The sequence below is a fragment of the Galeopterus variegatus genome, unplaced genomic scaffold, assembly GCF_000696425.1.
Source record: "Galeopterus variegatus unplaced genomic scaffold, G_variegatus-3.0.2 Scaffold10516, whole genome shotgun sequence".
Classification (NCBI taxonomy): domain Eukaryota; kingdom Metazoa; phylum Chordata; class Mammalia; order Dermoptera; family Cynocephalidae; genus Galeopterus; species Galeopterus variegatus.
The window spans coordinates 2,327-29,841 of record NW_007736627.1 but is presented as its reverse complement, the minus strand read 5'-3'; the positions used below and the strand labels follow the sequence as shown (position 1 = coordinate 29,841).

Below are 27,515 nucleotides of genomic sequence, written 5' to 3'. Positions count from 1 at the left end.
AAAAAAAAGAAATAAGTTTTGTAACAAAAAATTTAAATTTCAATGTCTATAAGTAAAGTTTATTGGAACATAGCCATGCTCATTCATTTACGTATTGTCTGTGATATCTTTCATGATACAAAGACAGAGGTGAGTAGTTGTGACAGAGACCATGTGACTCACAGAGCTTAAAATTTTTACTATCTAGTAATTCACAGAAAAAAAATGGGGGGTGGGGAACCATTTTTAATGAAACTTTTAAAAAACTTTTTAAAAACTTTTTTGATATTTTAGTTATCAGTATGAAGACCAGTTATCATAATTTTGCTTAAATGTAGTGGCATCCTTGGGGATGTTGATTGAACTCTTACGACAGCATATTTAATTTCTGTAGTGATGTTTAAAAATATAGATTATATCCTTTTTTGTTGTTTAAGAAGAAAAAAATTATACTCTCTTTAAATATCTAAGAACTTCAAAATTGAATTTAGGTAGAAATCTGATATAAAGTAAGTGTATGCCTTGTGGCAGCTCTTAGTTGGGGACTTTGGAGCTTTCATGAGTTAAAGTGCTTGAGTATTCAACAGGTTCAACTTTTTAAAAAAGTTTGCGTATGTTCTTTTGCTTATTATTGATTGTTCAATACTGATATTTGCATGAATGAAGTATCATTTTGTCGTTCTTGGAAACTTGTATCAAAGGCTGATTTACCACCATACTTTAGAAGCTTGATGTGTGATGAACATTTTGAGTCCTCATACAGCTCCTCAATGATTAACTTTTCACTGGACTTTTTTGGCTTTTGCTTTTCTAATGAGTCATAAAAGCTGAGTCAATTTCCATTAACTTAACTCTAGTACTTTTAATTATATATAGGAAAAGTGTGAATAACTTATAAGGATATCTTTCCCTCTTCACTGCCTCCCCATCAACAACAAAATTTGTTTATTGACTATAGAGGAGTCTTTGATTTACTTTAATTAGTACATTCACTACTTTTTAAGTAACACATTCCCACAAAATATTTTAAAATATTAGCTTTTTCTTTCATATTACAAAGTTCTGTATAAATACAGAATGTTAGGATTGGCAAATACTGTGAAAAGCTCAGTATCATCTAGGTAGGAAACCTGAAAGAGAAAGAAGGAAGCCTATTAAGGTCCTATTCTTCTCTTTGCGCATCTCAAAAAGTTTGCTCTACCCTCTGGGCCACCAGCTATTTTAGAAAGGGCTGTTCACTCTCAGTCTTTGTATTTACAAATCACTTTCTGGCTTTGCCTACAAAAGTTTCCCTGTTCTGTCAGTGATTGCTGGATTCTAAGTTGACATTTCTGCTTCCTATTGTTTCCCAGGCTTCTATGGTCAGACCTCATTATTTCAAATTGGGCTTTAATGTATCCACAAATCATTTCTTTTCTGTTGTTTTTATAGTTTCCCCATTAACACTCCATAGATCTGATCTGTCAAAGATCATTTTGGCTATGTGTGTATTTTGGTGGAGGGACAGACTGGAGGTGTAGAAAATGGTTAGGATTCCAATTTATCGTGCTATTAACGTCCCTGAATTCCAGGAACTCGGTTTCAGTGACACTCAAACTCCCCAAACTGGGATAACTACTGAGGCTTAAAGGCAGGGTTGCCAAATGATTTATAAGCCAAACCCAATTATTTTGTGAGTAAAAAGGGGTGATTCTACTAATTTCAACAGAATACATATATATATTGGTGACCACTCAGCTGAAGGGGACATTGCTGAAATACCACAGGAAGCTGGGTATGATAACTGACTTGTTACGAAACCCTTTCTGGCTATTTATGAGGGGTGTTCAAAAATTTCATGGAAAAATTCATGTTATTTTTTAATTCTGTTTTTTCACAAACTTTTTGAAGTTCCTTGGAAAATGGAAAGTTTTCATTGGCTGTTAACACCTGGGGTACCTGTGTCTTATAGACTGTCTTGAGGTTCTTAATTTGTTTTGTTTCGTAATTACTAAATGAAATATGAAATCTGTTTTATAGACTGTAGTAGAAATCATTGGGGTTTCATTTATGTATATGTAGTTAGTCATAGAATTTATCAAAACTTAGCTTTCTTTTTGTTCCTAATTTATGGGTTTTCCCATGTATTCTCCCAAAATATGGGGAACAGATGTTGAACCTATTTCTGCAACTGAGGGGAGATAAGAAATGCACACATTTCTGTTTCCTACTTACTTGGCAGTAACATAACTATCATTTCTTTTAAATTTTAAATAGAAGCACAGGATGCTATCTTTTTACTCTGTACATTTCTCCTATGCATCTTTAGAGTAATTGAGCTTTTTCTAGAGTTATTTTGCAGTATTTGTTTTAGTTTACCAGTATATTAAATAATTTATCCAAATTGAAATCTAGCTTAGAGTGTAAAATTTAAGTTCAAGTGACTAACTTCTTTATAAAGGGAAGTACTTTGAACCTAGATTTATAAGACCTAGTTTCACATCTCCTCTTTACCCCTTATTAGCTGAAAGAACTCAGAGAAAATACTCAGTATCTCTAAGTTCCAGTTTCCTTAGTTGTTCACTGGAGATAATATTTACTGTGCCTAACATGGGCTTTCTGTGAGTTATGAAGAACTGGATATTGAAACACTTCATAAAATGCAGTGGTGTACGTCTTGATGTTACCATTCACGTTGCCTTATACATACTCCCACTCTTCTCTCTTCTAGACCTTTGTTCCTGTGAACGCTAACCCTTTGCTGGGTTTCTTTCTCCACTATCCAAATATAGCCTATTTCTACTCCTCCCGCCCTAGCTCAAATGCTGATTCTCTGTTAAGTCTATGCAGTTTCTTTGTGTATCTCATGTACCTATTCTTAAGTATTTACTTTCTTAAACAACATATTTTATTCTCTGTATTGATCTGCTAGTTCTCTCAAGACAGAGATGGTAGCTATATAAATTTTTCTAATCATCTGAATTTTTGATTCCTTGATAAACAAGTGACACAAATGAATCCTTTATAGCAGAAAGGTATTTCGACAGCTTGTCTTTCTGTTCACAAATGCAAGCTGCCCCTGATTTTCTTTCACTTCTTCTATCAGAGGTATTATATGATAATCAAGTATACTGTAGGGTGTATTAAAGCAGGTTTCAGTAGCAATACATAGAGAAATCTAGGGCATTTAGAACACATTCCAGATGAACTTAAAAAATGTGGTGATCTTTAAGAAGCCTTCTGAATATGGCAGACTTTCCCAGGTTATGCTCCGATCATCTGGCCCCAAGAAAATCCTTTAGGAAATGGCACAGTCTGCATTTGTATTTATCAGACAGTTAGTGACTGATTACATGGTCTCATTTTACCGTGATACTGAAAGGCTCTGTGAGAACTGCTAGTTCAAACAAGAAAAGCTTACCTTTTGATAAGGCACCAGTTTGAATGAAAGGTTATTTTAAGATTTACTGGTAGTTAAAGCCACTACACAGATGGGTAAAAGCAGATGTTTGTCATTTTGTATGCTAGAAATAGTGAAATCAACAGCAATGGTGAAGAAAGCAGTGTTTTGTGTAGGAGAAAGCACATAGGATGCTGTGTGGGTAGGCTTCATATAAGCTGCAGTTATCATATTTTTAGATGATGTGTTCATATCCAAGATACAAGTGATGTTTATACTGAATCAACTATGTTTCGTACAATGCTGTATCTAAGTTGGATGAGTTCTTAAAGATAATAGGCTTCATATAAGCTGCAGTTATCATATTTTTAGATGATGTGTTCATATCCAAGATACAAATGATGTTTATACTGAATCAACTATGTTTCGTACAATGCTGTATCTAAGTTGGATGAGTTCTTAAAGATAATTTAGACTGTCTCCTCACAGGTCAGGACTTGAGGCTCTGAATTGGAAAGTGACTTGTCAAAGGCCTTTTGGTGAGCTGCTGATAGAGCCAGGACTAAAATTCTGACAGATGTCTGGAATTAAGAAGAGGGCTTTTTGTACTTTACTTATTTATACCTTATATGCTACAATGAAGCCATTATATTTTTATAAATTGGGCAAGAAATAACCACATTTCTTATAATAAAGATGGTAAATTATCATGTGGATTTGGCAGAAAGCTTTTACTAGAGCGACTCAAAGTACGGAAATTAGGAAAATCTATCTAGTTTTAGTCATGCCCCAAATTTTTAGTACGTTAATATGTTGGTTTGATTTTGAGTGGCTACACTTGTACGCAACATACCATTAGGTACAAGAATGGTATGAGTCTACCCTCATACCATTTTTGGTGGTGATACTTTGATGATTCTTCCATTTCATTACCTATAATTTACATCATTTTTACATAAAATTCTTTGCTTCCCAGTCCTGGGGCATTCAACGGAAAAAAGTTTGGAGTGGTGGAGCTTATTAAACATTTTAGACATCCCAGTATCCCCTTAATTCAGGCCCACAATGTGTATAGGAAACATGTTGTCCCTCAGTTGGACATATTTAGGTTAGAAAGAGCTATAGAAATGCAGCAGATTATTGATTGTATTGTAATTCCTTGTAAGGAAACATTTCTACAGATTCTTAAGATCATGTAGTGATTGCATATTCCAGTATAGATTCTGTACTAGAAAAGTGACTAGATCTATGTTAATCAATGACTTAGTTGGACCTGACTAAATAATTAATAGAAAATAACTAATTATAAGAATTCATTAACTTTGATAATGCCAAATATGCTCCACTTATTGAGCTTCTTTTTGTTGAGTGTCAGGTGCTTTCTTTGGCCCTTCATATACCTTATCTAATTTAGTCCTCGCAGCATTTATCTTTATCTTACAGATGAGGAACCTGAGGCTCAAAGAGATTAAATAACTTGCCCTTATTGTCTTTGAGCAATATTTGAACCCAAATCTATATAGCTCAGATACTGATGTTTTTCTCTTTTCTAAAATGCTTCTTAAACATTAAGCAAAATCCAAAACAGGTCCATGTTGCCCCTCTGTGTACTGTTTACTTTGGTTGAAGAAAGCTGAGCACCCTCTTTATTTACTTCAATCTGTCACTGTGAGTGTAAGCTTCAGTTTTTGCCTTTTCAGTCTCATAGAACTAGCTGAGTTTCCAACCTTTGTTGGGAATAGAAAATCATCAAAAGTTTACATAAAGTACCAGTAAAGTGAATACAAATTTCTTACTTAAAGAAAAAAAAAATAACTCACTCAGAAGAAACTACATACAGAGCCAAGGTGATTGACAGAATCACTTCTAAATCTGTGCACAACTCCCTATTATCTGCATAGGAATTTTCTAGGTGCACTTTAAAACACAGGCTAGCTGCTTCTTCCAGTTTACTGTGTGGTCATGTCATTACGCTGTATAGAGCATTGGTAGGGGTGGAAATCTGATTTTAATGTAAGCCTACTTATTATTGTAATTAGGAAGATAAATCTCCATATCTTCTGTGGAGGCATCCTCCTAGAATAGTATAAAACCGAGTTGATCTAAGAATGTACCTACCCATGATCTGAAGGTATCTTTTAGACAAATACATTTCTTGTTTTGTTTGAAACACATTTCAATGTTATGAACATTGCCAGTTACTGAGCATATGGCGCCATATCAGAGAAGAATATCAGAAATCTCAAGATTTACACTTCCAAGAATATAAATTGCTTGAAAAATCTCAAGATTTACAGTTTGTTTTCTGTTTCTACTTTATTTTATCTTTTTGGCTGGTACAGGGATCGAACCCTGGACCTTGGTGTTATCAGTACCACGCTCTAGCCAACTCAGCTAACTGGCCAACCTGTTTCTACGTTTTGATTTACATAATCCGAGATTACTGGAAATTTGTGTAGAGTTTTGACAAATGGTTACCAGAATGAAATTGTGAGTGCTGGAATTTGCTTTATGGGAGCAAAATTCTAAAAGAATATTTTACCATGCCTGCTTATCCCATGGTCTCTATCAAAAGTCAAGTTGTTTGGGGATTTTGAGTATTGCTCTTGATTGTTTGAAATTGAAATGAATTTCCTAATCCTAATAGGAAAGAAAGTACTAGCTAAAGCATCTACTTGCAGAAGAGAAGTTGAAAGTGGAAATATCTGACTCAAGGATAACTAGAACTTGCAGTAGCTAGTACTTAAGGAAACTCTCTTGTCATATGAAGCCAATAAACCAAAATGGTTTTTCTTCCCCTGGTGTAAACTTGTACTTAAGTTGGGCTGAATGTGATCATGTGGGTTTTAATGGGCATGACTGGGTTTATCCTACAGAGGTTTAAGGAGATGGGTGGCTTTTCTTTCTAGGCTAAGGCAAACACAGAACTGCCTGCCAAACCATTTGAGGGCTTGTTTAAGTGCCAGGAAAAGTGCCATTCAAGTAGTGGAACAAGAAAAGGTTGGAGTTTCTTTAGGGATACAGGGAATCAAAATAAAATAAATAAATTCTTACTGTCTGGATATTCTTAGTGAAAAATTGCTTTGAAAAAAATTCTGCTACTGCTTATATAATAGTATTTTCCCTTTTGAGGATGCCTTATGACTGTCAGAGAGCTATTATTTTCTACATAGAAGGTTTGACTGTCTCTATCAGAATAATTTGTGAGTACCTTTAAAAAAAATACAAGTTCTCTGTAGTGCTCAAGTAGTTATGATGGTTATTATTTCTCTCATATTAGAGGAGAGCAAATGTAAGCGATATTATTTTAAGATTATTCAATTAGTGAGTGGTAGAGCCAGGAATAGAACCAAATAAGAGTACTCTTGGTTATACCATACTGCTACTTCCTTGTGCAGTAAGAATTCACTGAATATCTCATGGAACTGGTTCTGTGCATTATATGAAGGTACTTTAAAAAGTTTGTGGAAAAATAGAATTGAAAGGTAATATAAATCTTTCCATGAACTTTTTGAAGTACCCTTGTACTATAGAAAATACTGTATGAGTTTTATCTTTTTCTAAGTATAATTTTGATAGTTATCTCTTTGTTTAAGGATGTTTGATTTATAAAATTTTATAAATCAAATTTTAAAATAAACAGAACCATTTTAAAACTGAATTGATTTCTTTTTACTAGTTTTTATGATATTGAGAGCAATTATTTTGTTGCTTTGTAAGTTCGAATATTCCTGAGTTGTTCTAAAGTAGAGCACCTGTGCGTAAAATGTAATTGTTCTTTAAAGAAGGCACGGAAGACAATAAATTTAGCAAAATGGGTTTCCAGTTGTGACCAGTTTAATTTTCAAGGCCAGTTGAAATTCAGAAATATACACATTTGCTAATCAGTCTTCAAGGTCTTTCAGTAAGTGTTTGGTAAAGTATTAGAGATTGGATGAGTTTATTCAGTAGCAGCTGTATTTCAAAAATTGAACTCCTTTAACTATGTCGAATACCTAGTTCACTTTCCTTTCCAAGTACGTATTTGTTCACTTTTTCTCTGTGACTGTATCTGCACAGTGGTTACTTGAAAAACGTAGAATAACTCTTGCCCTTTTTTACCCTGCTAAGGTTAGCAAAACTGTCATCACTTTAGGGTTGAGGAACATGAAGCATAGGAGAGATGTCAGTGTGCAAGCACTTTGAAGATAAATCAGTGGCTAACACAAGACCAAAAATATACTCAAAACCCTTTGTTGTCCATAATGGCAAAGTGAGTTACAACTGCTGGTTAAAACATAAGCATGTTTGTGCACACTCACTCACACACACAGAAGGTAACACTGATTTTAAATGCTGTGGAGTTTAATTCAGTTTCATTGAGTTGTCCAGTTGTCTAAATTAGCACTGTCTTATGTGTCACACACTGATTATTGTCTACAATAGTGCTATCTAACAGAACTTCTGTGATGGAAATGTTCTATATTCCACTCTGTCCAAAATAGTAGTCACCAACCCCTTATGCCTATTTAGCGCTGGAAATGTGGCCAGCGAAACTGAGAACTGAATTTTTAAAATTTAATTTTAATTAAATTGAAATAGCTACATGTGACTAGCAGCTACCATAAGTAGTATGAAAAAAATTATTTATGACCCTTGAGGACAGAATGATGGATCAATCGATCATACAGATTTTGGTCCAATTTAAGGAAACATTTTCTGTTACCTGTTCCATCCAAGATTAGACCATGTGGAATGCACATCACTTGGGGTTTTGAGGAAAGCCTTAGTGACCACTTTGGAATACAAAGACAGAACCCAAGAATTCGATGTTGACTCAGACTAAATGACCTCCTGATTGAGCTCATTTTGAGATTACGGGAGATATTCCTTGAGAAGAGAGGAAGCTCAATTTGAGCGCTTTGTGTTAATACATGTGTCTGCATTTTCTGAGAATACACAAGATGAGCTGTAATTTTCTTGGGTAGCTTTTGTTTTGTTACTGCCACCAAGAAAAGGTTTTGGCTTCAAAGCACCAATATATAAAGTTGATGTGTGCAACACAGGAAGCTTGTAAGGTTGTTTGTGTTTGTGGGTATTTCTTTATCATTTATGCTAACTTGTGTCAGACAGTTCCTTATAGAAAGTTTTATCTCTATATGACAGTTTTACCAGTTTGAGTAAAAATTGTTTATTTCCACCCTGTTACCTTTATCCCCTCTTTTTCGCTGTTCCCCTCACCCCTAATCATCCAATCATTTTCAGATGGAAATTTCTGACTCAACTGTTTTCTCTTTTCCAATAAGTTACTCAGTTATTCTGTGGTCTCTGATAATAATGTAGATGGTCTATGATATTAAAGTAGTACTTCTGATTTGAGGACTTACATTATCTCAGCATTTTCAAAACCCACTTGCCTGTAATCTGGTATGTCTGTGGTTAGGTATTATATCTACTTGCCAAACAAGTGGTTTAGGTTATTGGGATTTTCATTTAACTTTGAATTTGGGGGATTAGAAAAAAATAACTCAGGAACCTATTTTGATAAATTGCATCAGAGTGATATGTTTGGATTAAATTAATAGTTTTGCTTTTTAAAATGTCTCTTTATTGTTCTTAGCCTGGTCTGTAAATAACTCAGGAACCTATTTTGATAAATTGCATCAGAGTGATATGTTTGGATTAAATTAATTGTTTTGCTTTTTAAAATGTCTCTTTATTGTTCTTAGCCTGGTCTGTTGAGAGAGAGAGAGAGAGAGAGAGTGTGTGTTTGTGTGTATAGGCACACATTTAAAGTTCATGCTTATTACCCTTTCCTGTAAAACTATTGATGGTGTCCATTATGTAATTTAGTGCTTACTAGTTAAGGTCCAACATGAACAACTTTTCATATGTCCCTTACTGTAGTGATCAGGAATATCATAAAAATTTGGGGCCTTATGTAAACTTTGTTTTTGTTAGCATAATTTTTCCCATTTAAAAAAAAACAAAACACTTATTTTGTAATCTTAAAAGAGCAGTATAAATTGAATGAATAAAACACCTACTGCATCTGATTTTTTTCTAATAAATATTTGTTACTTCACTGTTTAGATGCTTAAATTAGAGTAAAAACACATTTCTTTTTTATTATAAAATATTTTGTAAAGGATAATAAGATTCCCCTTCAAGGAGGATAAATTGGAAAATATAGAAGTGTTTAAAAAGGAAAATAAGGTACATTATAATCCTACAGTATATAATTAATGTTAAAATCTTGATGTTTATCTTTTCTAGTGCTTTCTAAGTTAAATTTAAGTTGAAAAGTCAGGTATTTTAACTGTAGTCCAGATGATTGCTTGGATGAGATAAGGCTGGACTTGACAATTACTAAAACACTTTTTATGAACAGTGATCGAAATTTAGAAATATTTGAGGAGACTTGGGAACCCAGTTTATTATCTAGAACCTTTATTATTCTTGGAGATATTTCTTTGGTATTAAAGATTTTGATACTCTGACAGTCTGGTGCTCTAAGATGGTGACTTTAGCAGATCAGATATTTGATCCTGAATTATACTATTCTGGTGCTTATAGAGCTTTTTATGAAAAAGATAGCTTTCTATCTTTCTGTAGTATTTATTGAAGTATAATTAAGCCTGAAAAAATGTCTTTCCATTACCGGTACTGCTCAAGGCTTGTCTTTTTTTGGCGGAAGAGATTCTGTCAACCTTGATTTGTTTTTTCCATTCATCTTCTACTTAATTTATTAACATTTTCTACTTTTCAGGACAGTTTGGCGGCCTGCTACTAAAGAGGACTTCTGAGGTCATGGGGCAGTTTCCTCAAATCAGTGATTTAGGAGCTTAGCTCTAAATTCTGCAAACTCCTGCCTGCACCTCAATACACATTGCATTCTTTACACCACATACATCCTAAGTACCCTATCAGGCTGTTTAGCTTAATAAACATGTTTGTACTATACATATTTTTTTATAATACTGGGCCCTAATCTTGGCAATGCCACTTATTTAGCTATGTGATCTTGGGCATGTTTTTTCAAATCTCACAGCCATCAGTCTTTACAAATTGAGCGACGTATTTAATTGTGGTCCAAAGGGACCAACAATTGACCACCTGACTGAGTATACCACCTGTCTAGGTATTCCAGGAGTCTATCAGGTAATAATACATGTTATAATACATCTGAAATTTGGGGTGATGGAATTCACTGACACTTGAGGGAGTGTTGGTAGACATGTAGCTCCTTAGCCTTGTTTCAGGTAAGCTGGAGGATGTGGATGAATCAATGTTCTGGATATTTCATGGTATATCACGTATAGTAGTCATCATTCTCAGGAGCCATCCCTCCACAAACATTTAATTGAAAATCACTATCCCAGGCGCTGAAATAAACATTAAAGATAAAATGATATATAAGGTTTTATCTCTCTTTCAGGTTCTAGGATCTATGCTGGGAAAACAGATGAGTAAAATTATCAATAACATGAGTAGTGCCACAGTACTATATATGCTACATGTTATGAAAGTGCTGTAAGAAAAGAATAGGTAAGTCTGCTGGGTGTTTGTGACTGAGTCAGTTGCATTGGTTTTGATTGTATTTAGTATAGGACTGGATTAATAGAGAGGTGGAATTTGAATAGGGGTCTTGAAGATTGATTATTAATTTTCTAGACAGAGAGGGGATGCGTGGGAGCTTCAGGCCAATAGAACAGGATTCTCCCCACCACTATCTATGTAATGGTAGCTTAGTTTCCTTTAGACTTGAAAGGCTCTCTCATTCTCTGTGTTCCACATCCACAGCAACCAAGCAACAAAAAATAGAAACCAAAACCAATAACAATAAAAAATTCCCAAACATTTGAAATATTGGTTAATGTTACTTGATCCCTCAATTGTTTGCACAATGTGTGGAATGAAAGTCTGTGTCTTTCACAAAAGAACTGCAGAAATCTGTGTGTACACTTTGTGGGTAGTTTAGTAAAGGGGATAATTATGCTAAGGATAATAACTACAGGAAGGTGAATCTGATTTAATTGTATTATGGATGTCTGCTCCGAAGGATCATCTATCTCCCAGACAGATGGAGCAAGCATGGTATATTGGAAATAAGAGGGTATTACATGATCAGAAAAGTAGCCCAGCCATTGACTACTTTGCCTAGGAACAGAGTAAATGAGGATAGAACACCTGTGTAGTATATCTGCGTAGCATCAGCCAAAATTATTTGCAGCTTCATTCCGTCATACTGTACTTGGATTTTGTTAATTTCAATGAAATGGAAATTTTAGGAAACTAAAAGATAGAGAAGGATCAAAGTTTCAGTTACCCTTTGTTCCCTAGTAAATCAATTGCTCAAATACTGCTTAGATATTAGTCTCTTTGTTTCAACCTTCTGCCTGGAAGTGGGAAATTTTACTTGTCAAGCTGACCCGTGACTCAGAGCAATGTTTGTTATTCTGGGACTTATAATTGGGACAGATAGTTAGGAGGGTGTCTTCAGTCTATAGTTCCCAAGCTGCTCCTATAGCCACTGGTGGGGGTGAGGGTGTGGGTTTCTTTTAATTGGGACAGATAGTTAGGAGGGTGTCTTCAGTCTATAGTTCCCAAGCTGCTCCTATAGCAACTGGTGGGGGTGAGGGTGTGGGTTTCTTTTGGTGTTGGTATTGGTGGTGGCGATGTTGCTGTCTTCTTGGTCCATATATATATATATAAACTTTACTGGGGCTGAGAATGTAGAGGATTTATTATTAGGCTGAGATCTATTTACAATTTCCCTGTATCCCATGTTGCTTTGTTTTGCTTCGCCCCCAACTGATTTGTCACTCCACTTCCCCTGGGTGATGGAGACGCAAAGGATTACTCAAAGCCCATCTCTACGGAGCAGTGAGAGGCTCCGAAGTGGTTAATCTCCGTTTGAGACACTCAAGCGAGAGCCATCCCTTCCTTGGGAAACTAATGCTGAATTGGGGGTTCTCTTCCTGCATTTATTTTCCAGACCAGGAAGTTACAGGAAGAGAACAAAGGTGGGGTTATAGTTTAACAATATAGGCTGGTAACTTTCAGTGAAACAAACCAGATGACATTCCAGTAAGGCAATTAAGTGGTCCTATCAACAACAGTTTGATCTTAGCAAACATTTCTTCCTATAGCAATTTCTCAGTATCTTTACATAACAATCAGTAACTAGTCTGTCTTTGAGCCAACAACCTGTTGTGCCACAATCCTTATCTTTCAACAGAGACTTATAGCCTGAGGGAAATTTCCAATCCTCCGCAAGGTCAATATTTGAAACTTCAAGGCTTTGGAAAACCAGGCCCTGTGAAGTACATATGCTTTTTAGTATATTCCACAATCCCATTTCTCTTCTATTCTGGCAATTTTATTAGAACTTTAAATAAAGAGGAAGAGAGTAAATAAAGGGGAGAGACTCTTCATTAATAGATTAGGGAGACATTTCTTTTGTAGGGTGACAAACAAAGGCATAGGAGTTTAACAGATTATTTCTTAGTTCAAACTGTCTTTTGTTGCTTTGCTTCCTACAGATTTGTTACCCCTCTTCCCCTGGGTGACAGAGCCGCAAAAGATTACTCAAAGCCCATCTCTTAGCAGTGAGAAGCCCCAAAGGGGTTAATCTCCCAGAACCCTCAAGAGTGGGGCATTCCTTCCATTTGGAAAATTAACCATGAATTAGGGCTCTCTTCCAGCATTTATTCTCCAGACCAGGAAGTTACAGGAAGAGAACATAGGTGGGGTTATAGTTTAACAATATAGGCTGGTAACATTCAGTAAAACAAGCAAAATGACATTCTATAAGGCAATTTAAGTGATCCACCAACAAAAGCTTGATCTTAGCAAACATTCCTTCTTCATACAGAACCTTCCTAGTATCTTTACATATCAATCAGTAACTTGTCTGTCTTTGAACCAGCAGCCTTGCTGTGTTACAATTCTTTATCTTCAACAGAGACTATAGCCTGGGGAAAATTTCCTGTTTTTTTGCAAGGTCAACATTTTATATGTACTTTTAAGAAGTTAGACTGAACCTGAAAGTACAAGAAACTAGGCCCTGTGAAATATATTTGTTTATAGTATACTCCACAGTCTTTAATATCTTTTAAACACATTAGTCTAAAATATATTTCTGTAGGTCACCTATGAAACACTACAGATAAAAGGAAATTTTTATTGCTTTTGTTTTTCGGGAGTGAATACAGGCAGATTGATTGCTAGAGGTCTATTTTGGGGAGATAGTGAGCCATAGTTTAAACTATGGTCCATCTTTGCTTTTTTTTTTTTTTTCTAAGACCAAGAACCCACTATCTGAATACATGTACCACGTTTACTGAAATTTGATTTCATCCTCAGTCTCAAAGAACTAATGCACATGTGTCTTGTTTTAATTAGTATTTAATAATATCACTCTTTTCTGACATACTGAAACACTTACCCATTTCTTCCAGAAGTTCTTCTTTGAGCAGAAATATTTGGGGTCAAAAGAGGTGGATTGATTTCCAGATCACTTGTTTATTTTTTGGGTGATCGTGCTGAAGCCACTTAACTTCTTTGAGCCTTAGCTTTCTCATAAATAAACTGAGCGTGTCAATAAAACCTTTATATTTAGGTGTTTAGGAGGAATAAATGAAAGTGAATTGTAATCTACAAAGAAATGTCAGTTGTGGTTGCCTATCCTTACCAAACTTTCTCAAGACAAAATGTGTCTCCGGAATATCTCCTTGTTCATAGAGGGTGTTTTCATGTGTTTAGAACAGAGGAAAGCAAGCAGAATATCTGCTCTCAAAGCAATGAGTATAGTCCATGTGCTACTAATAGCATTTACATAAAAAGAGAATAATTCACAAAATTTTGCTATTTCATAAAAAGGATTACAGACACAGTTGAAAGAAATAGTCTTTGGTGAATGTTTATTAATTCAGGCATTTTTATGTAGGTGGAAGCTTGTAAAGATTGAGTCATAGGAATTGTACTTTCAGAAAGTACTGGAGGTGGGTAAAGGGATGATGCAAGGGGAATGACTTTTTTTTTTTTTAATTACTGCTTTTCTAGTTTGTATAGAGTTAACTGGGAAAGGATTGGAAATATGTCTTATTTGGATATCCTTATGAGAAAGACATGTAGCCATTCCTTGACAGGAAATTCTGAGTTTGGTTGGAATAGGGTGATTAGATTATGTGTACTCATTCTGCATACTTGACTGGAGCGAAAGGAGTTCTTGCTAACAGAAGTAGAATTTAATTCTTGCTTACAAATTTAAACTCTTGAGCAGAATAAGTTTATCAAAATGTTCCCCAGTAAGTTTTCTCTCAACAGTGTTGCCGGTATAAATTCAGGTTAAGTTTATGATACGTGGCTAAAGTTTGAGAATATGTTCATTTAGTGAAAGAGTAAACAAAATTCCTGCCGCCCTTGGTGTGTGTGCGTGCGCGTGCATGCGTGTGTGTGTGTGTGTGTGTGTGAATGTGTATGGTAGGGATGGGAGGAGGCACTTCTATTTGCCTATGGAAAAAAGATAAGGAGATCCAAAAATTGTTTCTCATCCCACCACTTCTAAGTCTGAATCATCTCTCTTAAGCAGGTTTTAAATAAAATATTTTGTTTCTGAGTGAGGAAGAGAGAAACTTGCTTAAATGAGCTTTCTAAATAACAGTCTTAAATATCTTTTGTGTAAAATATTCAGTCATTAACTTTTTCTTTTACTGGTGAAAAGCTAAGGAGATCTTAATTAATCTGCTACTCTTAATGAGTAAAAAACAGTTTTTGAAATACTGTTTTAGGACTCCAATTTTGTTGTAATTGAGCTGTAGTTTTAGGAGACATTCAAATCAATGATGTTGAGTTTTCTCTTTTCCTTTAAGATGCTAATTTTTACAGTGTAGAAATTTTCTACTTTCCTACTAATTGTCAAGAGGAGGGCAGATGAGGGTGTTATCTGTAAAAAGAGAACAAGTAGTTTTGTAGTATATAGAAAGCCTTCAGTAGGGTGAATTTGGGAGTGGGCTGTGTCTGGAGGGGTAAAGTTGGCAAGCAGATATTCCTGAAAAAAGGTGTGTGAGGAGAAATAAAAATAAACAAGTAATAAATAATAATAATAAGAGCATGGGGAGCAAATGAAAGAAGAGGAAAAGAAAATGTATAAGAGGTAGTTTTTGGTTGGCTTGAGGTAGAATGTGGTGGTTAATTACCAGATTTTCTTTGGCATATGTCATGTAATCTGTGTACCAAAAATGCATATGGAGTAAATTTCTCAGCTTAGTGCACAAGGCCTTTTCTATCTCATCTCTTGCCACAATTCCCTTTGAGACTTCTGTGCTTTGGTCACATAGACCCCGGAACAGCCTGTGATTTTTTGTTTGTAACTGGTCCCTCTGAATGCCTACCACTCTCTGCCTGGGAGATTTTTAACCTTCCTTTGCAATCCACTTCATGTTATCTACTTTAAGGTTTCCTGATGCACTCTGCTCAAGTCACCCTCATTCCCTACCTCTTCCCCCAATTCATAACAAACATAACTGCACCAATGTTTATCCCTTCAAAGAATTTACCATGGGTCTTTACTATAACACTTATCAAATTATACATATTTACCTTTCTGTCATCTCCACCTCTTTGATGCTTGGAAATGACTTATTCATCCTGAAATAGAGCTCAGCACATGTTTACTGAATAAACGAGCATATATTAGGTGCATACTCTGTTATTTGTTTATTTAGAGAGAATCTACAACTGAATTGTAATAATTCCTTCTTCAAGGAAAAATGGTTGGGAGATATTGAGAGTGATTGACATACATTTATATATGTATTCTCAGACTCGGCTTAATGTAAACTTATTCATTATATACTTATACAGTGTTTGTACATATTTGGATTAAAAAATCATTAAAACTTTCTTTTAGTGGGAATGGTAGAGGGTTCTGGTTCTTATGTAATTTATTTATTTTTAATAAATTAATAATTAAAGGATGTTTGACAGATTTTAAAAGTCTGATTCTGTGATAGTGTCATGACAGTAGAGCTTATATGCTACATCCAGTGCTAATTGTGTGGGAGGTGCAGAAATTACCCCCACAAAGTCCTTGCCCTGAAGAGTGGGCAACTTGATGGAGAGACAGCTGTGTGTTCCAGTTGAAGGGCAAATTGCATTTCTTTCTATTGATGCTCTTCTAAACCAGGAGGCAGAGTTGCATGGTTTTTAGTGTTCAGAAGAGACTTAGCTACCATGCACTGGCTTTGGGGAAATGTCTGGAGCAGAAGGGAGACGCTACAGGACCACTGAGGTCTGGGTGGGAATGAAGGGGGATAGTTGTGGAATTTATCATGGGGAGGAAGCTCATTTTAGTAGCAGGCTAGGAAGAGCAGAAGATAATGGTGGAGTTGGCCTATGGCAAGATGATCAGCCTGAGTTCGTGGTGAGTGAGAGTGAACATGTGAGGGGAAAAGTTTGAGTAGGAGGAGGAGGAAAGCTCAGGTTCCAGTGGTTTACCTGTGTACCCACAGGTACACAGGTACACAGGTAAACCCATCACCCACAGAGATGAGTTTATGCTGTTTATATTTACGTCAAAGTAGTAGAGTAGGTTGGAGAAGGAGCAAAGTTTCATCCAGGCTCTGAACTTGGCCTGGCTGTGAAATATTTTCTGTAATTCCCAGTCTTGTTACTCATTTACAAATTCGATTGGATTGGTGACTTTTTCAGCTTGTATTAGAGAAGTGATGCAGGGTACATAGAGGTAGATCTTGAAAGAGAAATATTTTCTGTAATTCCCAGTCTTGTTACTCATTTACAAATTCGATTGGATTGGTGACTCTTTCAGCTTGTATTAGAGAAGTGATGCAGGGTACATAGAGGTAGATCTTGAAAGAAACTAGAGTAGTAACAGAAGAAATTGTAGATTGGGCAAGCAATATTTCAGTATAAGTGAGATTATGTATTTGGAAGCTGTTAGTAAACTCTGAAGTGCTAAATCAGTGTACAGTATTTGACAATAAGACTCTGTGTATGTGTACTTACAGTCATTGAAGATCTAGATCCTATTCTAGTTCAGGCCCTGCTCATAACTTGTGGGTAAGAAGATTCAGAGCCAAATCATAATAACTGAATATTCTTCAGTTTTGCTGTTTGGATATTAAGAAATCGTTAAGAAGAGTTGTTGTTAAGATACTTAATAACTCATAAATTCTCATATCTATTATCATATGTCAGACTTGTCTTTATGTTTGTGATTTAGCAATATATGCTCTTGATGAAATGAAAGAAGTAGATTTTAAAATTTTATATTTAATTAGGGAATTTAAAACAATATAAAACATTTCAAAAAGTACAGGAAATACAGAAACCCAGGAATCTACCACCTGAATTAAATAGATGTTAATTTTGCCTTAATTGCTTCAGTCTCCTTTTTGTTTTTAAAGCAGTAGAACAGAATCTACAGCTAAAATACTCATATTCCTTTTCTTTCTCTGTAGTGATAACCATTATTCTGAATTGTTTGTGTCAGTGCCATATATTAAAATATTTTTACTGCAGGTATATCTGTCCATAAACAATATATTTTCTGTTTTTAATGTTGTGATGACTATAATTAAAAACATATAAATGATTACAGTTCTTTATTTGATTTCCCACATGGAAAACTGTAATGATTTTATAATTCTTTAATCAGCATGACATTAAAAACATATATATTTTTGACATAACTTTGTGACCTAATAACATAAATTGAAGTGGCTTTTAAACTTTTTTGACTGTAATCTGTGGAGTGATATATGTTTTACATTGTGACCTAGTACTTATCATTTACATGTGTGTGTATTTATGTAGTGTATATATATGTAATACTGGGAAATAGTTTTTCCAAACTGTAGTCTCCTGTACTGTATGCTATATACTCTTATTTTCTAGCCTATTCATTTTTAAAATGCTTGTCTCAGACTTAGTAATTGATTTTATGACCTAATAAAAGGTTGACACCCATGATTGAAAAACATTTAAAATTAGCCTAAGACTAATTTTAAAAATTGATCTAGTTATAATTAATCTAAAATTAATACTGACTTTAATATACAAATGTAAGTTTTTCTGATATAATAAAGATATTTCAAATAATAAGGCAATGTATTAAAATAGCATTCTTTTACACAAGATTTTATTATATTCATTTTGTCTAATTCATTCTGAATATTTGTGTATGTATGTGTACTTCCTTATAGTCATTGAAGATCCTAGATCTTCTTCTAGTTCAGGCCCTGCTCATAACTTGTGGGTAAGAAGATTTAGAGCCAAATCACAATAACTGAATATTCGTGAATTTGTGGATGTCTTATCTACTTAAAATTAAGTATTAACTAATTGAAGTGTTTTGGAGAGTTTATGTTGGTCAATATAAAATATCTTCAGTCTGTTCTGACCATGATTTACCTCAAGTCAAGGAGGGCTGTCACAGAGTCAGGGAAGGAAAGAGATCTTGCCAGGTCAGACATTGACCCCCAGCCCTATCAGCAATGAACTATATATAGCCTTAATAAGGCCTTTCTTTCTTCTGGCCCTCAGTTTCCTTACTTATTAAACAAGGGTGTTAACCAGCTCATCTTTAAAGCACTTTCATTCTGTGAAATATAGGGTGACTTGGACCTATGTCTCAAGTTGTTAAAATTTACTGAGAATATATCTGATGAAAAAGAACAGGGCTTCTATTGGTATTACTGGTTTTGCAGTTGCATTTGAGCAAGGGGTAAGCAGGTCATATTCAGTTTAATATGGTTCTTGGGCAGGAATGATTCCTCCATCATAAAACCGTTTCAAAGTAATCTTGATATCCCCAGATCTCCCTACTTTTTTGCTGCATTATTTTTCAGTGAGGGACAGGACTATGTGAATGCACAAGGTACTCAAAAAGTTTGTGCAAATATAGAATTGAAAGATAATATGAATCTTTTCATGAAATTTTTGAGGTACCCTCATACGTAAGTGCAGAGAGTGGCAAGGGAGTGTCTTCATTTTGTTTCAGTTAAATGTCCTTGTAGGCAAATCCAAAGGTGCAGAAAGAAGTCTGTAACCTCTAATAAGCCCTGGGGAGCAGTTTCATGAGTCCCACACATTGCAGTCTGAGGATTTTGAGAATTTTTCTTTTTTAACATGAGTTACATGTTTGGAATAAAGTGAAAATATTTCACTTAAATTATATGTCCTTAAAACAGCAGTTTTCATGATGAGGTCTTCATATTTTGTTTTGTTGCTGTGTTTTAAAAAAGTACTTTAAATTGCAGTTTGGGGTAACGTGGTGTCGGGCTCTTTTACTTGCCCATAATCCTGCTGACTGGGCCAATTGTAGGGCCTAGGGCTGGGTCTGGTGCTCACAGACCCCTCAAACCCATTGTCCAGACTGGGTCACAAACCCTTCACACACCAGGCTGGGTCGCCAGACCCCTTACACACAGGTCTATGAGCTAGATAACCAGCAAACAGATCCTTGGAAGCTGTAGGTTTGAGAGCATGGTCGCATGGGGCAGCTGCCTGAGGAACTCAACGCCAGCCAGGCCTTGGCAGTACCGTGCATGCGCACTAACTCCACCCACACACAACTCGTTTACAAAGAATGTGCCGCACCACCTCCAACCAGATGGCAGGTGAGGGGGCCTGATTAAAGTATTCTATTTTCCCAACAAGTGGAGCTCGGAGACCATCTCTACCTATTTTGCTTCTAAGAAAACAGGTCAGCAAATGCTCTCCTTTAGGTCTCCAGGTGGAGGCAAAGTTAGGAGTACAGTCCTGGTTTCCTCCAGGTTTCCCATTTTCTTTTGGTTTGTAGATTATTTGGGGGCAGCTTTAGGTTTAGAGAGACCTAAAGGCCTAATTCCAACTCCTGTCCCAGGGGGTGGACACATTAAAGAATGTGATTATTCTTAAAGTAGAGATCTACTCCTACGGGAGGAACTAATGTAGTTGTGCTTTTCCTTAAGGACACCAGGATAAAAGTAAATCTCTGGGAGAGAAGCCCCTGAACCACAGATGGCTGAGGCATAGGCTAGATTTCTTTTAACTCCTCTGACTGTACCTGCATGAACTCAGCTCTCACTCAGCAGCAATATGCAAAGCATTGTTGACTCTTCTGTTATTTCAGCAGTATTTGCCCTCCCCTTATAGAAGTGGATTGGAATTTCTGGCCCTTTGGGTTTTGATTCTGTGGTTAAAATTCTCACCTCAGGCCAAGGATGATTATTTTGTGACACCCTTTGCTTACACTGAGCAGGCATTATGGATTTTTATGAACAAAGACGTCATACTTAACTAGTCACTACTTTATGCATTGTGAGTTATAAAGTTGATCATCCTGAAATATTAGAATTGATTTTTTGAAGTAAGGAAAATCCATTTCTTTTTATTCTTAAGTACTACTAACTAATGAGCCTTCCTGTCTGTTCTTCCTTCCTCATGCTCTGCAGTGTGCCGAGATTTTGCTGTCCTGGAGGACCACACCCTGGCTCATAGCCTGCAGGAACAAGAGAGTGAGTAATGGCCCAGACTCCTGCTCTTTCATTTTTTTTTTTTTTTTAACAGTAGCTTGAAGCTGGTTTCTTAGGGTGAGGTAGGGAGAGAACATAGTAACCTGCTTACACTATCTATCCATCCTGAAGGATTTGTCTAGGCAAATGATGCCAGGGTAGAGAATGAAGTTTAAGGTGTTTTGAAGTAACACAGGCTGTCAGGGATTGGAAAACTAATGGACAAATAAGAGGAAAAGAAGGACTTGAAACTTTTCCCTTGCCTTAGTGTTGTGGGTTGTAGATGTATCTAGGATGAGTAGAAGGCTTCCTTAGCAGTCTATTTCTGCACCTAGAATAGGGACCTGAACATCTTTTCTAGGCAATGGTGGGATCTAGATTAGGCCACATCGTGTATTTTTCTGAATATTTATGCAGTGAACTGATGGAAAGTAAATCTAAGTTATGTGTGTTATATAAAAGTACATGTTTGTGAACATGTAATTGGTGAATTATTAATTCATGTGTTAATATAAAAATCAGTTATTGAAAACTGCATTTAATAAATAGAGTGGCAACACCGTCCCTGGCTTTAGAATATTTGCATAGAAGTCCTGGCACTGCTACTTTTTTGCCAGATGATTAAAGGCAAATTATTTAATTTTTTAATTCTCTTTTTACTTAATGCAAAAATGGGAATAATAATTCCCGTGCTGCCTATTATATAGAGTTGTTGAGAGCATAAAATGAAGTGATGGATATGAAGCTCTTTTTAGTGGTAATGCTCTTCAGTTTGTTAGGAGGTTTATTACTAACAAGCCAAAACATTGTAATTCTCTTCCTCAACCTTTCTGTCCCAGTTGAGCATCATTTGGCATCGAATGTTCAGCGGAACCGTTTGGTCCAGCATGATCTCCAGGTGGCTAAGCAGCTCCAAGAGGAAGATCTGAAAGCCCAGGCTCAGCTACAGAAACGCTACAAAGACCTGTGAGGATTTGGGGAGTGGGAGGGAGTAATGTCAGGACTGGTTTTCTCTGTGGAGCCAGCAACCAGGGCAGGGGAGAAGGAGACTCCTGTCCTTGTGATTCCTTTCACTGGTAGATTACAGCAGCTTTTTTCTTTGATTTAAAAATTTTTCGTTATTGTTGGAACACTTGACTAGTTCTGGGACTTAACTGGTGTGAACTGTAACACTTCTAGTTGTATGACTTTGAGCCAGCTGGTTGACCTCTCTGAATTTATTTTTCTTACCCGTACATGGAAAAAATAATCTGTCCCCTCTGCCTCATAGTTTGTTGGGGAATCCAGTTAAATAATGGACCTCAAAGAACTCTTGTATTGGGTTCCTTTACTATTTCCTAGCTGTGTTTGCAGCTCTTACTTTCCTTTAGCTCCTCACTTTTCAAGAAATGGCAGAATGTGCTAGAAAGCTCTGAATTGTGCACTCAGTTATATTCAAACTTTCATTGTCTGACAAAAGTTCTCTCTTGTTCTTCTCCTTTAATAGATTGCTAAATGGAAATGATCATTTCTAGGTCTCTTCTGGCACAGTGACTTTTTACTTTTCTTCAGTGTTTTAAAGCCTCACAGGGTACATTCCTTTTCTGAGAATGGCTCTTACAACCTCAATCTCTAATGGAAGATTCAGCCATAAGATATTGTGTTCAGGAGAAGTGGATAAAGGGAGAAGTGAAAAAACCCCTTGATTTATTTTAGTGTCATGTTCAAATAAAACAGGAAAGCCTATCATTTTTGCTGCCTCTAAGAAGGGGTTTGTCTTTCTGTTTGTTATTTGTAGAGATTTTATTCATCATTTTGTTAAGCTTACTTATTTTGTAAATAAATATTTTTATTGACTTGCTAAATCTGGCACCATGAAAGGCACTGGACACTACAGATATGAACAAGACATAGCCATTGCCATTAAGGGCCTCAGGAAAACACCCTGAGCATTATATATTCACAGATACATGTATGGATCACAGGGAATTTAATTATAAATTTCATACCTGTGAAGAGAGAGGAGACTGGGAATAGCTTCACAAGACAGGTGGTACATTTAATCTGAACCTTGATAGTTAATTAGGAGTTTATAGTGATAATTTGGGAAAACCATTCTAGACAGAATGAGTAACATGCATATAAGGGCAGGAGGTGAAAGGACCTGGAAAATCATGGTAGCTGCAAGAAGTTCAGTACTGTTAGAGTGGAGAATATGATTAGGGCATAAAAAGATGAGGCCAGAAAAGTAGTCAAAAGCTGGACCAAAATGGTCACATAAATTACATTAAGGAACTTAGGTTTTATAGATTTTGTATTATAAGAAATAGAGAATCATTGAAGGAGTTTTAGATTTTTGTTTCGGGATCTACTCTGGGGACTCGGTAGGTAAAGACTTGCAGGGGGTAGGTAAGATTAAAGGCAGCTGTTGAGCAATGGTCAAATTAAGAGATGAGGAGGCTTGAATGGAGGACAGTAGTGATAGAGATATAGAGAAGTAGAAGATGATAAGGCCTGAACTGAGGATAATGGTAATGGAGATATAAAGAGGAAGAGATAGATTTGGGATATTCTAAGTCTGATTTCCACAGATGAAATTAAATGGTGAGAACCAAAACAATAGTGTTCAGAGTTCTAAATTATTGCCCTTTACATTATTTACAATTCTGTTAGGAAATCCCGTTCTCAGATTGATACAGAAGTTTAAGATCTTGAATTAGGGTAATGACAGTGAATATAATGAAGTTATTCAGAGATTATCAACACAAATCATTGCAAAATATAAATCAGGAATTGGAGAATGATAGATTATAAGTCCTATAATAAGAGAAGAGGTCCTATAAATAAGAGAAGAACCAGGTGTCACCTTTCTGCCTGGGACTCCAAGGTTTTGGAAGTCTTCCTGGCTGAAATAAGTAAGGTAGAAAGGAAGTCTTTGAGTTTTCACTCCCTTGCAATCTTGACAGCTGGACATTATGGGAAGGATGAAATGCTACAGATTTTAATGAACTGGAACCTTTCACTTAGTCTGGGTCCTGAGGCTGCTGTCCAAAGTGAGGTTTATGGATTGTTTACTACTTCTTTCTCAGTTTTGTTTCCTCAGGATTCTGTTTAATTAGCTAATGGGAAGGATGAAATGCTACAGATTTTAATGAACTGGAACCTTTCACTTAGTCTGGGTCCTTAGGCTGCTGTCCAAAGTGAGGTTTATGGATTGTTTACTACTTCTTTCTCAGTTTTGTTTCCTCAGGATTCTGTTTAATTAGCTGACTGAACCAGAGATGGTCCTTCTTGGAAACATGGTTTGAAATAATTAAGATCAGCTGAAACTTCACTGCTTTATTTTCTGTAACAGGAGATACATCTGTGTGTTACTTGTGACGTTTAACACTTCAGTTGGATTTGCCTTCTCTGCTCTGCTCTCTTCCCATATATGATCACTTTGCATGTAGTCAGTAGTTGCTTACTCCTGTACGGATTTTACATTAATTTGGGAGGTCCAAGTAGAGAAGTTTTTGAAAACAGAGACCATGATTTTGTGTTTGATTAATTATTTTAAGTGAGTGAATGAAAAGAGGAAATAGAAATAGCTCTGAGTAGATTTATGTTTATTTTCATTTCTTTGGCTTGAGTGGATAAGATTCCTAGAATATTAGACCTGTAATATGAAGTAATTAAGCCAAACTTTTTCATAGCTGATAAAATGGCATAGGAGAGCATGATTCATGGTAAACAGTGGTAGAGACAGGACCAGAAATCAGGTCCACAGACTACTTGTCCAGTGATTTTCCTACTGATTCTAAAAAAAGTTTTGCTATTTCTGGCTGTGGTTTCTGTCTGGTGTTCTCTGGTTCTCTTTCTGCCTTGTATGTGCACACTTGTCTACTTCCACCTACATCTACCTGTTTCCAAACATGTTCAAAATGACTATTTTCTTATACAAATGAAAACAATTTTTATCCCCTTACTTTTGTTAGAATAGAATACTTGGGTTTCATTTCCTGCAGAGAAGTTAGGATATTCTTCTCTCCCAGCCCCTAACTCTTTAATTACAAACTTCCATTAATGTGTCTTGGTTGGAATATACAACTAAGACTGAGACTCATTGAGAATTTAAGTTCAATTGGCAGGTGAGGATGAGGGGATATATTTGTTTAGCAGATGAACTGCATATATAAATCACAATTGAAATTTTATTCTTGAGTCTTTTCAGATAGCCAGCTCTAAGTGTGTTTTTCTTTATCTTTCCTACTTACCAGGTTTGTGTAAAAGATTGGTTCTTCAGGGCTATCACATTCTGAGTTGTAAGCTGCCCATTGATTTTTATTGAAACCCTAACGAGGCTTGTGTACCTAGGGGCAAATTCTGTAGCCATTTCTGAAAGAACCAAATTCCATGTTCTGTGAGAACTGGTGTAAAACAGTTCTCTTTTTCTTATAAAAATGATTTGTCTTGTTTCTTCCACCAGAATGTATTGTGAGTTTCTGAGGGCAAGATGAAAATGTACTCATTTTTGTAAATTTAATGTGTTGGACATAGTACCTGGCCCATAGTAGGTGTTGTTTACATTTTTGTTTAGTCCACAAATGCCAAAACCAAACAAACAAACAAGCAAAAAAATACTATGTTAGTAGCAGTATTGTAGCATCTGATTTTCTTCGTGGCCAGAATGTTAGGAAAACTGGCCTCCGCCAGAAAGGCCTGTACTGGGAACCGAAGTTAGGGAATATACACTGTTTTTTCCCCCTTTAAAGCATAATTTTTTAGTGTTCATTGTTGAAACTGAAAAAAAAAATATGTAGATAATTAAAACATTTGTAAAAATTATTTCAAGATCATACCACCACCTCTAGGTCACCACAGTATTATTGACATTTTAGTGAGCTCGTTCCCAAACCTTTTCTTTGCATCCTCTTTTGTTTTTGTTTTTTTGCTTTTTTTGTAGCTGGACAGTGGATCTGAACCCATGACCCTGGTGTTATAAGGCTTTGCTCTAACCAACTGAGCTAACCGGCCAGCCCTTTGCACTCTCTATTTGGATATTTGTGGATATTTATCTTGTAGTCTACATCACCTTTGCAGAATCGTGAGAAAATGTGCTTGTCTTTCTGTAGAGCAGCCCCAGTAGGGTGAAGTGATGTGGTAGTATAGAAGAAGCACTGAATGGAGCTTTCCATTGTAATGTCTGGGGTCAGGTTCCAGTTCTACCATGTATTTTCTTTATGATCTTGGGGAAGTGATTTAACTTTTCTGAGCCTCAATTTTCTCTTCTGTAAAATTTGACGGTATCAACCTCTTTGCATCATTATCCTATGAATTGAGATAAAAATAAGTATGCTCATAATGAGTACTCAATAATTTGTGTTTATTTTTAGGAAAAAAAAATATTCCTTATTTTCTTTTCATGTTTTCACCTTTTTTTTTTTTTAGTGAACAGCAAGACTGTGAAATTGCTCAGGAAATTCAGGAGAAGCTGGCTATTGAGGCAGAGAGACGGCGCATTCAGGAGAAGAAGGATGAGGTACAACTTAGTTAATGCCCCTTCAACCCATGGAGGAAGGGGTGCTCAACACTGGAGCAGTTACTTTTTGTATTCATGGGCTTAACATAGGGTTGCTGGATGGGCGGTAGAAAGCTCTTCATTTGGGGTGCCGTAGTGCAAGCATTGTTCCATGGGCCTCTGTTTATTACCTTGTGATTAGTTATGTAAGTGGTGAAGTCTTGAGAGATGATAATGGATAAATTGACATAAGGTATTGTTGGGAAAATATAGGAAAATGATCAGGGCCCCTCAGATGTTCAGAATGTTGCCGAGCATTTGCTGTGAATAGGTTGTGTGGGTGGAGTTAGTGCACCTGCACAGCACCACCACCTTGGCTGGAGTTTACTGCCTCATGGTCACTGCCGCATACAGCCATACTTTCCAACCTATGGCTTCCAAGGACCTGTTTGCTGGTTGCCTAGCTCATAGACCTGTGTGTAAGAGGTCTGGTGACCCAGCCTGGTGTGTGACGGGTCTGGGGACCCAGCCTGGCATGTGAAGGGTTTGTGACCCACTCTGTGAACGGGCTTGAGGGGTCTGTGAGTACCAGACCCAGCCCTAGCTCGACAATTGGCGACACTGGCAGGATTCTGACAGAGCCATAGCACTACAGTTGGCCCAGTCAGCAGGATTACGGGCAGGTAAAAGAGCTCCACAATTGGCATCATGAACAGGATTAAGAACGCTACAATTGGTGACATCGGCAGGATTCCGACATTACCCATAGCACTACAGGTGTGAATTAGTTTCCTAGGACTGCTGTAACAAATTACAACAAACTTGGTAGCTTAACCCAACAGAAATTTATTCTGTCACAGTTCTGGAGGCTAGAAGTCTAATCAGGTAGAAGTAGCTGGGTCATGCTACTTCTTGGAAAGGATCCTTCCTTGCCTCTTTCTAGCTCCCAGTGACTTCTGGAAATCATTGGCATTCCTTGGCTTGTAGCTGCATCACTTTAGTTTCTGCCTCCATTGTTGCATGGCCTTCTTTCCTGTTTATATCTTTGTGTCTTTCTGTTTTTTTATGAGGATAACAGTCATTGGATTGAGGACTTATCCCAATCTAGTATGACCTCCGCTTAACTAATTATACCTGCAAAGACCCTATTTCCAAATAAGATCACATTCTGAGGTTC

At 36.3% G+C, this 27,515-nt stretch overlaps 1 protein-coding gene across 1 annotated transcript in view; it reads left to right on the top strand.

The window, feature by feature from the left end:
- The window catches only part of LOC103610039 (coiled-coil domain-containing protein 50), a gene marked incomplete at its 3' end in the record, with an annotated part of 44,311 nt that extends 17,952 nt beyond the window's left edge, over positions 1–26,359 (top strand). The window contains exons 2-4 of the mRNA XM_008594277.1: positions 20,800–20,862; positions 21,699–21,825; positions 26,269–26,359. Of these exons, the coding sequence (XP_008592499.1) occupies positions 20,800–20,862; positions 21,699–21,825; positions 26,269–26,359 (281 nt within the window). The remainder of the gene's footprint in view (positions 1–20,799; positions 20,863–21,698; positions 21,826–26,268) is intronic.
- Positions 26,360–27,515: the final 1,156 nt, after the last annotated feature.